Source organism: Aspergillus piperis (genome assembly GCF_003184755.1).
Source record: "Aspergillus piperis CBS 112811 unplaced genomic scaffold BO85scaffold_8, whole genome shotgun sequence".
Lineage (NCBI taxonomy): Eukaryota > Fungi > Ascomycota > Eurotiomycetes > Eurotiales > Aspergillaceae > Aspergillus > Aspergillus piperis.
In genome coordinates, this window is record NW_020291598.1 from 738,912 (window position 1) to 751,582 (window position 12,671).

Here is a 12,671-nt window from a genome sequence, read left to right on the forward strand (position 1 = left end):
ACTGTCGGGTTGGTAGTGGTAGAAGACTACTACCTAAGACAAGGTAAGTAAGCGTGCAATTTGAGCATTTGGATTGGTAGATGTCAGCTGGCTGAAGAGTCAGTCCATTGGCTCACATCGCGTGCGCGGACCACCCTGATTGTGACGGTGCAGAAAACCTGCATGTATCCCACACCAACCATGCAGCGCGATTATAGTCCTCGACAGCAATTTTGAGGCTTTGCGCCCCCATCTTTTGGACTTGTCTGACAGCGGTATGCGTGTGGTGCCCTGATGATTGTTGGGGAAGTGCTGACCACCGGTTATATACTTAGTATGAGTGGTCAAGTTATACTCTTTCATGAGTCGCAGTGTTAGGACGTTGCTTAAGTGGCAGCAAGATGCCAAGTGGTGAGGGGTCATCGACTTGCAGGGATGTGCACGAGTAATGCAAGCTGACCCGTCTGCTCCCTCATCATGGCGTCGTACTAGTGCACCGACCGAGTCGTCGCCTCTTCTCACCCCGCTTGATAAATATGAAGCAGACGGGTCAGGGTGAATTAATGCCTGTCTATATCAGTACCCCAGTCGCAACTTCAGCGCTTGCGAGCCACATCGACTTAATCATGGTGTCCTCGACGCTGACTGCCGCTCTAGTGGGCGTGTTTTCACATCTTACGTATTTCCGGCGAGGCGAGCATCAACTCTACGGCACCACCTATACGCAGGTTTTCTGTGTCCTGTGCGCCACTTCGGTCGCTTACCTGCATGTCTCATGGGGAACCGCATGGCGAGAAGCCCTGGTCACCGTCTCCCTGCATGCAGCATCCTACCTTCTTGGCACTTTCAGCAGTCTACTGCTCTATTGTCTGGTGATTCACCCATTGGGATCGTTCCCAGGTCCATGGCTCGCCCGCGTTTCGGATCTGTGGCTCGTTTCGCAGATGAAGAACAACAATAAACATGTCAAGCTGGTTGAACTGCACGAGAAATACGGGCCCTACGTCCGTATTGGACCCTCGACTCTATCCGTCATCGATCCCAAGGCTGTCAACATCATTCATGGCCCAGCTTCGCGCTGCTTGAAGAGCGGCTGGTACGACCACTCATACCCCAACAAGTCATTGCAGACAAGTCGAGACCCGGCCGAGCACCAGCAGCGCCGGAGATTATGGAGTACCGCGTTCGGCAGCAAGCAGCTACGCGGATATGAGCATCGCGTGCGCAGGTACCGTCAGCAGCTCGTAGATCGATTAATGGAAAGGGAGGGTCAACCAGTGAATGTGACCAAGTGGTTCGACCTATACACCTATGACGTGATGGGAGACCTGGCATTCGGGGAGGGTTTTGGTTGTCTCGAGCAAGGTGAGTACCATTGGGCCACACAAATCATGATGGAGACAATGGACTTCGTTGGCAGCTACTTGCCCATGTGGCTCTTCCGTATGGTCTTGGAGGTTCCTGGATTGAAGAGGGGATGGTATAAGTTCCTGGATTACTGTGAGATGAGGTTGGTGGAGAGAATGAGGGTGAGCAGTTATCGCACTTGCATCGCTAGCACCGAGCTGACCAGACAGAATGAGCCTGATGTTCCCGACGTCAGCGCAGCGCTTCTAGCACCCTTCAAAGGCAAAGAGCCCGGGAAGGAGGACCAACAGTGGCTAGGAGGAGATTCACGGCTAATTATCGTTGCTGGAAGGTGAGTGCTCCCGTGAAAGTAGCCACAGATGTCTGTCTCACGCGGATAGTGACACCACTGCCTCGACTCTTGTTGCTTTATTCTATGAGCTCGCCCACCGTCCCGACGAGGTCGAGAAGCTTCGTGCGGAATTGGCCCCATCTGTAAATAAGGATGGCGGCCTTGGAGACTTCTACGACGGCGACATTGGTCACTTGGGACACCTCAACGGGGCCATCAACGAAGCATTGCGTCTGTATCCGCCAGTTCCGTCGGGAGTACCACGGATAATGCCTCCTGATGGCATCACTGTGAACGGAGTGTCCATTCCAGGCAACACCATAGTTATCAATCCAACCCTTGCGATGGGACGGTGTAAGTCAAGCCCGGTGGGCGGAGCGACGAAAAATCCAGTGGACTAACGACGGACCAGCGGAATTGAGCTATAAAAAGCCGCTAGAGTTTATCCCCGAGCGGTGGTACCAGCAGCCCGAGCTAATCAACGATCAATCGGCTTTTGTTCCATTCAACATTGGTATGTCTTCTGCCTGGAGTAGAGAAAACCAGGTTATGATTGTTGACTGACGGCGAATGATTGTGTTTAGGTACTTACAACTGCATTGGCAAGCCATTGGCACTTCAGAATCTGCGGGCAACGGTGGCACATCTGGTCACGACTTTTGATGTGAAGTTCGCGCCAGGAAATGCGGAGAAAGATTTGATCAGACGGTCGAAGGATTGTTTTGTGTTATATCATGATGAACTGGACTTGATTTTCACACGGCGAAAGTAGTCGGGCTGGTGGTGCGCGACCGCCGTTGCTGAGAGTGTCGATCGCACGGGGGGATTTATTACGTCGGTGGTGTTGGGCAAAAGGATCAAGGGTGTTTCAGCTCCACCCGTGTTTCAGAATGCGATGGCAATACGGCAGAGACGAGGCAGTCAGCAAGAAGCCCAAGTACGTAACTAGTTGAAGTCAAAAATAACATTACTTATCTTTGGATGCTCGAGTCAGCCAGGTGGTCGATCTTGCTGCCTGGCTGTGCTGTCACTCAACTAGTACTTACTTTAAGCAGATGGTGGGCACTGCGACTTGCGCATGATGCGCCTCCAATGAGGCAAGGGCGATAGTTGCCAGGCACCGATCCGCTCGATCAAGCTTTCGGGAACGGCGGAACCGCGTTGGCCAGTAGACTCGTCGAGACCAGGTGAGGAGCCCACCAGGTAGGCAGAACAATGACTGGTAGCGAAGACTGGGCACCATCATGAGGATTGAAAAGATATATCCGGTAAACCAAACATAGTGTAGTATGGTGTAGAAACGTGGAAAGGAAGGAATGCTGCCTGGTCGCGAGAAGAGAGAAGCGAGAAGAGAGAGTCGTGACGCGGGTGCTTTCATTCTTCCCTCTCTCTCTCTCGTGATCGGCGTATCGGCGTATCTGTCGAACAATGCGAATCTTACCGACCACATCCTGGCACTCACCACCAATTCCTTAGTCATTGGTGTTTTGGTGTTTTTGCTCTTTCATCATTAGACCCACTCTTGTCCCATCAGCTGCCAATCATATACTCTCCAGACACACCTGCAGCCAATGGGGCCACTCTGCCCGGCTTTTGGGAAGATGCTGGCGTAATTCTAGCAAGCACGGTACCTTTTTAGTTACCATACAGACATACAACAATACTGGCACTGGCACTGGCCGCGTGGGCAACCAGCAAACCAACCCAGTCAGCAGCAGCAACAATCATCCAACCAGCTCGACCAAGTGACCCATTTATAAATAAACAGTGGAGCCAAAAACCGGCTTGAATTTTTCATCGCTGCGGGCTTATCAGCATTCTTATTCCGAACTCCTCCATCCCAGCGTGTCTCATCCATCCCTCCTGTTTCTCTTCTTCCTCTTCTTCTCTTCTCCTCTTCTCTTCTGCCGACCGTATATTTACACTCTTACCTCCTTCCTCTCTTCCCCGTCCGATTCCCCGCCCCAAACAAAGTGATGCGTTAACTCGGATCCGCTTATCCGCTTGACACACCACATTACACACATACACTCTTCCAAACTCCATCCACCAAATACATCCACATCCGCAGCTAGCATCCAGCACAGACCACGGCAAGTTGCGATCGCTGAACGCCACCATCTATCATCTTTATCAATAAACATTCGAAAAAATCATATCGATATCTGTCTAGAGTCTGCGTATATACCACACAAGTCGCTTCATCATGACCAAGCTCAGTGATTCGGCCATCATCGTCATTGTTATCGTCGTGTGTCTCGCCCTCGTCTCACTGGGGGCCGCACTCACGAAACAATTCTGGCCCGAGGCCCCCCAACAACGCTACAACTATCCCGCCGAGCAACAGTCCTACATGCGAACGGTCCGTCTGAAGAATCTGGGTATCTTTCAGCGCGAGTCGATGAGTATGCCCGGGAAGATGCCCGCCGCGGCAGCGAGGGATGTAGAGTCAGGCTGTACGTTTACCCGTCAAGTTAACCCTTGCAATCGGAAGATTCGATTATTCTAGATGTGAAACTAACGAACCGCTCGTTGCACAGACTCCGAAAATGAATCATCGCATTACTAGTCGCATCCCTACCTTCCTTATTCCTCCGACGTTTTCTATTGATATCCTCACACTCCTTATCGCGCCCATCCTCGACTCGTTGCCTACTCTCTATCTCTCCCTAAAAGCGAATTCCCCCAGCAAGCAAGCATCGCGATAACCCACTGCATGTACGATTGACGATTACGCATTACCACCTTGATTTTGACTTATTGATTGATGGACGGGACCTGACCTGACTGTTGTGTCTTTGCGCCATGGTGCGGTGTTGAATGGCGTTGTATTATATCCTGGTTTTTTTGGTATATAGGATGCTTTCCAGTTGTTTGTTTGATTTGTGATTATTCATCTACCTTCTTGTTCATTCCTTGAGCTGATTGTTTCGGATGGTGGATTGGAGATACATACCACTTATACATATATACTCCTATACGGTCAACAACGTGGCTTTCAACATACTTCTATTCTGAAGCTTCTCACTACTCATCAATTGCATACATAACACCTATCCACCCCGACTACTCCACATCCTCTCCAATCTCTTCTCCATCTCCACCCCAGGCCAATAATTACACTCCCCTCTCATCTCCCTCACAAACCCCCTCAACATCTCCCTCTCCCCCTCATCATCAAACCACTCCGCACACACCACCACCGCAAACGACGCAATCACCATCCCAGCAGGCGATTGTCGATTCGACACCGCCACGCCACAAACCTCCCACACAACCTGCTTCACCTCCTTCTCCATCTCCACCATCATCATACTCCTCCCAGCCCTCACCCCCAACAACAAAGGATTATACATCGCCAACAGAATCCGAATAAACCCCAAACTCTGCGCCGCCACGATATGACATCCATCCAAATACCACCTATTCGGGAACCCTCCACCATCACCACCACCATCATCAGAATAAACCGCCCTAAATGACCCCGGACACATTCTCACCCACTCATCCCTCCTCTCCACCAGCCCCTTGAAAGCAACGACACTCCTCGCCGCCCCCTCATCAAAACAAAACTGAATCACATGCGCAGCCAGTATTAACAACGCATTCACCCACTCATGATCCCCGGACGTAGCCCCGCGCGGAGCAGGATACAAATCCAATATATCCAGCGGAATGCGAAACGGCCGCTGCTGCGTAAACGCCATATGAAATTCCTGGCGCACGCCCACCCAGAACGCACTCTGCCGCAAACCCCAAGAAGTAGAATGATCACCCGTAAGAGTAAGCGTCGGCCGGGCCTGCGCTTCAAGAAATACCTGCAAGCCACGGATAGCGGTAGTGGTGGGATGGGGGTGGAAGGGCGCTATACCGTACACCTTATTAGCACGCACGCCCCCCTTTATTTATGGTTTGAAGAGGGAGCTAATACATACTGTCCAGTTCCTCATAAAACCTCAACGTTACCACCGCGGCAAGGAGATTCTCATCCAGAATGGCATTCGGCTCGGTGCTCACAGAGCGGAGATGCGCGATGCATCGGTTATGGTAGTGCAGGGTGGAGGGTTCATCGATAGTCAGGCCTTGAGAGAGGCCGTATCGACGGGTGATTTGTAGTTGTTGGTCCTGTGGAAGAGTGCTGAAGTGGCGGGCTGAGGCGGAGAGGACGGCGTCGAGGAGAGGTGGACTTGTTCGCGCGCGTTGGGGAACGATGGTGGTGAAGCTTTGGGAGGGGTCGCCGATATCGAACTGTTGTGTTTTGTCAAATGAGTTGAGGTGGAGTTGGGCTGATGGGAATGGGGACTAGGGGGGTGGGAGGGGATTGGGGTAGGGGTATACATACCCATTTACCTAGAGTTTCGGAGAAATAGCGGAGTAGACAGGCTTCTTCTAGGGTGAGGTGGGCTTGGGGTGTATGTATGATTGTGGAAGAGGGATTGGGCTCGAGGAATGTATTTTGGGACGGTGCGGTGCACGGGATGAGAGGTATTGTTGTAGGGCTGATGAGGGGATATGGAGTGGGTGGATGGCTTTCAGATGGAGTGGGTTCATGCTGGTATAGAGCTGCCACGGCGGGTGTCTCGTCGACATACTCAAACGATACATCTGCGTATATGGTCTCAGTATATTTTTGCAATTGCAGGGTATCAACACACCTGATGTGGTTGGACTACGTTGCTTCTGTCCTCCAGAAGCATGCTCGTATTCAGCGCTCGTGCTGTTGAGGAATCTCAGCTGTGGTCGCGCGCGAATGCATCTTCGTCCAGAGATGCGACATCTGGTGCATGCTGGGCGGTTGTCGTCACCTGGTAGTTGCTGTTTAGCTGTTTTGCTTGGTGGGTGAGAGTTTGTGTTTACATTTCAGATGATGTTCTGTATATGATCAAAATATATATTTAGCCTCGGTAGAGAGTCATTGGGAAGGAACATACTTCGGCAATGCTGGCTACAATGAGTCAGTTCACTGCCACTCAAAATCGACACATAGGGTGTACATACCATGGATCGCGCCTTGTAGGCATCAGTAGCAGGTGGTGGTGGGATTGTTGAGGGCAAGTAGAACAAAGAGCAGACTATCTGTCGAAACGGGAGGGGTTCGCCGAGGGTTACCCGTTCGGTCAGCAATTCCACCCCCGCATGCACCTCAACTTCGTATGCGGGGTTCACCACTTTCTTCTTCACCGTTTTTGAACTTCATATTCCAAAATTATGTGTTAGTGGACTGTTAGGCCTAGATCTTCCGTTATCGCTTATGGATCCCCGCATTCCGCTTCACACAGACCCTGGATCGGTAACTAGCCTTGTCTTGTGTTTTAGCGCGTGATGCGATGATATTTACAGACAAAGCATTGGAAATGCCGTATTCTACTTGCCTCAATTACCGAGATATGCGACACGACCGTTAGACTTTGCTCAAATGATCCCTGAATCGCGGGGTAGAAACCCTACTCCCTCGTAGATCGGTTCAAAGTGATGTGTAGTATATGACTCTTGCAGCCTTTGTATAGTAGATGGAAGCCTATTAACTGGATAGACCCAATTCTCCGGCCATCAAGGATAATGTCACATTCAATGGTCTCTCTGAGAACCGCAATGATACTGCCGTGGCTGTGGAGCAGCGTCTGCTACAGCAAGGGGGTCAATGACCACGAAATGGGAGCAAGCATGACCTACCTGCAGTACAAGTATTAACATACCCAAAATTGCATTCTAGATAGAGCCTAGTTCTATCAGGCGGGCCTCAGAACTACGAAGTCTTGCAGAAGTGCTCTAGGGTCTGCTCGCTGCGACGCATCGCCAACTGGTTGCTGCATGCCACCGCTCTGGGATCATCTCGCCGGCACTAACCGTTTTGAGGTGCATTCGGCGAGTGTTTCCATTTCGATCGTTGCAGTGTACTACTACATCACTGAAGCATCAGTAGCCAGCATTCATAGCTAGAAGGATATATAAGCTGGCTCAACAATGCCATCATTGAAGATGACTTGATTATATAGTAGTGCAATTCACGATTGTTATTGTTATTGAAGATGTACATCCCTTTAATCCTCCTTCTACTCGCCCTTCTCGTCATCTACTACTTCATCCTCCCCATCATCAATTACTTCCGCGACCCTAAAGGCTTTCGCAAATACCCCAACCTTACATTATGGTCCGGAATATCAGACTTACCTCTCGTTTATTATTCGCATAAAGGCATCCGCTACAAGCGTCTCCTAGAAGCACACAAAACCCACCCCGTCGTCCGCATCGGACCCAACTATCTCTCCTATGCAGACCCAGAGGCCATCAAAGACATCTACGGCCACGGGACAACCTGTACAAAAGACATATTCTACTCCACCCTCGCTGGGTCACATTTTCACCTCGCCGATGTCGTCGACAAGGGCGAACATGCACGAAAGCGTAAAGTTCTGTCCAGCGCATACGCGCTCAAGAACCTAGAAACCTGGGAGTACAAAGTCGCCGACATGACGCACCGCCTGATCAAACAATTTGATGCAAGATGCACGGATCCATTACCAAAGAACCATCGTCCTCTCGAACAGGACCTCACAATTGACTATCGCATGTGGACCAATCTATTCACCATAGCTGCTATCGCGAACATCGGTCTCAGCGAGGACATCAAATTCCTCGACCAGGGGAATGATCTAATCACATCAGAGTCCATGGATGGCAAGACAAAGCGAGTACACTTCCGAGACTGCCTTTTCGCCACTGGCTCAGCAACAGCTACTCTGGTCTGGTGCTACGACTGGTACAAGACCCTGGTGCGAGCAAGCAAGATCCTGTCTCCGACATACAACCAGAAATGGAAACTCAACAACGACTGGGACGGCATCGTCTACAACCGTGCCACGACACGATGGAAGCGTTACCAGAATGGTGAACAGCTCGATGATTTCTTCTCTGCGCTAATGGAAGATAAATCTAATGTCCCTCACAATTTGGAATGGGGAGAGATCGTCGCAGAAATCAGTATCATGATGAATGCCGGGTCGGATACAACTGGGATCTCGCTGAGCAATGTTATGCTTCTTCTCCTTAATAACCCAGGTTGTCTGGAGAAATTGCGGCAAGAGGTTGATGGTGTCCTAGACGACGACGAGATCGTTGCACCCTACGACAAAGTCAAGCATCTCCCCTACCTTCGAGCCTGTTTGGACGAAAGTCTCAGACTGTTTCCGCCTGTGTCATTTGCGCTTCCGCGACGGACTCCGCCTGAGGGTACCATGATTCTATCGGACCACATCGCGGGTAACACGTCGGTGGGGATGTCAGCATATGTGGTCCATCGCAACGAATCCGTCTTTCCGGATCCTGAGGCTTTCCGTCCGGAGAGGTGGCTTGGAGAGAAGGGGAAAGAATTGCAGCCGTACTTCATCCCCTTCAGTACTGGTGCGAGAGGATGTATTGGTCGCAATATTAGCTACCTTGAGCAGACTATTTTGGTTGCTTCGCTGGTGCATCGCTTCGAATTTGCTTTGCCGTATCCGGGGTGGGAGCCGGAGAGACATGAGACTACGAATCTTGGTTCGGGGCCGATGCCGATGAAGATTTGGAGGAGGGAAAGGGCTGTATGAACTGCCTTGACTTGATTTTTTCTGTCAGTTAGATGATCAGGATAGTGCGGTCAAATTTAAACTCCTGTTCTCAAGAGGACGTGGCGGATAGAAGTAAAACATCTTAATCAACCGTGAATATTGGGTAGAGGTGAGAGGTTTTGCACCCCCTACCATCTGAATTATCAGAGACAACAATTAAATATATTTGATATGTTAAAGGCTTCGAGAGCTAGCTGGGATATTCTATGTCAATGACGAATACGAATTGCCCCGATGGAATCGAGAGCAGTAGTCTCAACTAGTAGCTTATGGTTTGATTTATGAGCAGACGAAGCTGGGATCACGAAAGAGGGCTGCCATCCATGCTCAAGTAGAGGTATCATAGATAGTCACCAATATTCCATGATAATGTTATCATGGATGAAAAGTCCTAGTGATGGCCATAACTAGTCCTCGGATATAAACCGTGTAAGGATTGTCAATGGGTATCTGTCTAGGAAACAGTCTCCATTATACATGAAGTGACCTTTAGGAGTATAAGAGGAAAACAAGAATGGTTCTAATGTTGTAAATAAGTCTCCAATGTTCTAGAAAAGAATTTACATAACCGTCCTATGTACAACCTATGTCGGCAAACCTACAGGTCTTGAGTTGGATAATGGAAAGACTACATACTGACCTTACGCTTTTTACATCTCGTCTTATTTAGGTGTAGGTACTTCCAGTTTGTATATAATTATTGTGATACAAGCAGATTGTGAGCCATATGACTGGTGCCAAAGCTCTAGTGAATGGAGCATGACACAAGCGGAATGATGGACTATGTAAGCATGAAGCAGCTAAGATGGACCATCAGCCCCATGTGATGTTTAATCATTCTCTATCATCCGGTTTATCAAGATGATAGCGTCGTATCAGGATATATGTTTAATCGGAGAATTAAGCGTCATGTTTGCTGCCCTTTTTCCCCTTCTCATAACTGGTGGCTGCAAGCGTAATGAGTCCCAGCCGGTTGAACTTGCCATTGATCATTGATAGGTCTTCATTCGAGACAGGCTCCACTGGCGATTGCATATTCAATGCCTTTAGAAGATCACATCCCAGAACTCGGGGAACACATTTTCCTTTCAATGCCTGTCTTCCACACCTCGCCAGAACAGCACTGTTTATCCAGTTCACAACAACATTCCAGTCTTGTTCCTTCTTTACCAGCAGTTCCCAGACTGGCAGGTACCTGTCAGGATAAACATCAGCCACCGCTGTGGGCAATGCGCCCCACACCCTAATCAATTGACCAATTACTCTAGGCTCTTCCTCGGCAGATAAAGTCTCCAAGTCCCAATCCTTGTCATAGTGGTCTCAAATACTATCACTACGAAGCTCAACTTCGCGAGAAAACCTCCTCTCCAACTTTATCGCTGCTTCCTCCAAGGTAACTGCTAGCATCATGGCCAGCCGATAGTAATCAGCGGAGCGATTGGAGACCTCATCGAATGAACTAGCTTTACAGGCCTCTGAGTACATGTCCATTTGGCGAACATCTATCATGAAGTCTTCGAATCAAGCTCGGATGGTATCAGCGGGGACCTGAGAGGTAGATCCAGCATTTGCAATATCATTCTCCGGCTGAGACTTGAATAAACCCTTGGAAAGGTCGGGTTTAGTTCTATGCTGTCGTGCGTGTTCCGTTCTCTTCTTCATAGCTTCATGTTTGGCCCGCCTGGCATTCTGAGCTTTCTTGGCTGCCTTTTGGCGAGAGGTTTTGGGCCATTCATCAGCGGCTTCGGAAGGCATTGTTGTTGTAGTGAGTTATCTTCTTTCGTGGATTGAGGAGAATGTTTTTGTAGTTGCGTGAATCAGGTATGGTAGAGGTAGGTGGCAAGGAGAGGGGGAGACCTGGTGTTGAGGAGACGAAGAGGGCAAGGAGGAGAAGGGGGAATTTGGGGGTATATATAGGCAGAAGCCTGAGGCTTCTTTGTGGTATCCTCACTCAGATGATCAGTATACCCTCACTAGACAATGATGGTGGCTCTCACTTGACTTCCTGGGTTGAATTATAGTATCCATTAAGTTAAATTCGGCCTTTACTTCGACCTTTCTTACATATCTGTTATCTCAAACTCAGTCTTTCGAGTACAGGTCCATAACTTCATTGATACCGCCATATTCTTAGATATATAAGAGTCAAGTAGCTATTATATTGTGGGTACATCATCCATCGCCCCAATCAAGTGACCCTTCTCTACCACGCCACCTACTATCCTAGAATCCATGAACATCCTACTCAAAATCCGTCCGCGACGTAACCCCGTCCCACTCATCCCAAACCCTCATCAACTCCTGACAAGTATTCCTCACAATACCAAACGTATCTGACCCCAACGGCAATCTCAACGGCAACTCCATCCCCTTACACCTCCCCTCCCCCTTAACAGCCTCAACCACCAATTCAGCACCCTTCCTCGGATCCCCCGGCTGATTGCCACTCCATTCCAAGCAACCATCATGCGCTCGCTGATTTATCTCTTCATACTCCGGCAAGCGATTCGGATTCCGGTACTGAATTACCCCAGCTGCCATGACCTGCGTACGAAAATGCCCGTACGTCAAAATCGACACTCGGATATTGAACGGCGCCACTTCCGTCGCCAGAACCGGCACCATACTCTCGATCATCCCCTTGGGGCCTACGTAGGGCCCCGCACAGGGAGCGGCATAGTAGATGCCCACGGAGCCGGAGAAGAGGATGGTTCCGGACTTGCGGGCGCGCATGCGGGGAAGGAGCGCGCGGGTGAGGGTGAAGGGGCCGAGGGCGTTGATGCGGATGGAGTTGAGGAGGAAGTCGTCTCTATAACTTTTTCAGTGAAGATAGTTATAAACCCAAGAGTGTAGGGACATACGTCATTTCTTCGAAAGTAGATATGTCAATGTATCCCGCGTTGTTGACTAGAACGTCTATCGGTCCGTACTTGTCCCAGATGTCTTGGGCTTGTTTCTTGATCTCTTCCTCCGGAGATGCCATATCAAGTTCGTAGACGGCTGCACCGGCATCTTTGAGGGAGGAGAGACGATCGGTACCGCTGACACCTTTGCTGCCGCGGGCTGTGGCTATGGCTTTATCGCCCTGTTGATCTTGTTCAGCTCTCACTTTATGGAGATGTCCTCGGGGAGAGAGAATCATACCTTATCAAGAATAGCCCGCACTAAAGCCTCCCCCAGGCCAGAAGAGCAGCCAGTAACAAGCCAGGTTAGTTGCTGTTCGGCCATTATGTTATGAAGCAGAGCGCAGCTGGAACGATACGATGGAATTTTTCAGCCTCGGTCAGTTTTTCGGGTCTTTCATATATGAGTTGGATAACAATAATTAAACCCCACCTTTAGCTTGGGTAGCCTTACTGTCTCACCGGTTAGCCAATTGGTAGTCT

At 49.8% G+C, this 12,671-nt stretch overlaps 6 protein-coding genes across 6 annotated transcripts; 3 read left to right on the plus strand and 3 right to left on the minus strand.

The window, feature by feature from the left end:
* Positions 1-605: 605 nt before the first annotated feature.
* On the plus strand, positions 606-2,450 carry BO85DRAFT_370812 (cytochrome P450; the record flags this gene model as incomplete). The annotated part of the gene is made up of 4 exons (XM_025655974.1): positions 606-1,678; positions 1,728-2,032; positions 2,091-2,192; positions 2,263-2,450. The coding sequence occupies 4 exons, from the start codon at positions 606-608 to the stop codon at positions 2,448-2,450; spliced, it is 1,668 nt and encodes a 555-aa protein (XP_025515861.1).
* Positions 2,451-3,427: 977 nt separating this feature from the next.
* On the plus strand, positions 3,428-4,668 carry BO85DRAFT_449056 (uncharacterized protein). Its single transcript, XM_025660078.1, has 2 exons — positions 3,428-4,134; positions 4,219-4,668. Exons 1-2 carry the CDS (start codon positions 3,885-3,887, stop codon positions 4,245-4,247), a joined length of 279 nt encoding a protein of 92 aa, XP_025515862.1. The 5' UTR covers positions 3,428-3,884; the 3' UTR covers positions 4,248-4,668.
* A 63-nt stretch (positions 4,669-4,731) lies between these two features.
* BO85DRAFT_487766 (Zn(II)2Cys6 transcription factor) lies at positions 4,732-6,699 on the minus strand (the record flags this gene model as incomplete). The annotated part of the gene is made up of 6 exons (XM_025663474.1): positions 4,732-5,543; positions 5,614-5,926; positions 6,021-6,283; positions 6,334-6,483; positions 6,610-6,623; positions 6,677-6,699. 6 exons carry the CDS (start codon positions 6,697-6,699, stop codon positions 4,732-4,734), a joined length of 1,575 nt encoding a protein of 524 aa, XP_025515863.1.
* Positions 6,700-7,707: 1,008 nt separating this feature from the next.
* On the plus strand, positions 7,708-9,264 carry BO85DRAFT_513565 (cytochrome P450; the record flags this gene model as incomplete). The annotated part of the gene is made up of 1 exon (XM_025664712.1): positions 7,708-9,264. The coding sequence occupies one exon, from the start codon at positions 7,708-7,710 to the stop codon at positions 9,262-9,264; it is 1,557 nt and encodes a 518-aa protein (XP_025515864.1).
* Positions 9,265-10,185: 921 nt separating this feature from the next.
* BO85DRAFT_438173 (uncharacterized protein) lies at positions 10,186-11,040 on the minus strand (the record flags this gene model as incomplete). Its single annotated transcript, XM_025658659.1, has 2 exons — positions 10,186-10,590; positions 10,834-11,040. The coding sequence occupies 2 exons, from the start codon at positions 11,038-11,040 to the stop codon at positions 10,186-10,188; spliced, it is 612 nt and encodes a 203-aa protein (XP_025515865.1).
* Positions 11,041-11,526: 486 nt separating this feature from the next.
* BO85DRAFT_468582 (short-chain oxidoreductase) lies at positions 11,527-12,579 on the minus strand (the record flags this gene model as incomplete). Its single annotated transcript, XM_025662275.1, has 3 exons — positions 12,430-12,579; positions 12,147-12,370; positions 11,527-12,100 (listed from the first exon to the last, which is right to left on the minus strand). The coding sequence occupies exons 1-3, from the start codon at positions 12,511-12,513 to the stop codon at positions 11,527-11,529; spliced, it is 882 nt and encodes a 293-aa protein (XP_025515866.1). The 5' UTR covers positions 12,514-12,579.
* Positions 12,580-12,671: the final 92 nt, after the last annotated feature.

Excerpts from the sequence above, each read along its gene's own strand:
- BO85DRAFT_449056 (XM_025660078.1), top strand. The coding sequence starts at position 3,885 with ATGACCAAGCTCAGTGATTCGGCCATCATCGTCATTGTTATCGTCGTG. Across the intron at positions 4,135-4,218 it reads GAGGGATGTAGAGTCAGGCT|ACTCCGAAAATGAATCATCG; the intron begins GTACGTTTACCC and ends CTCGTTGCACAG.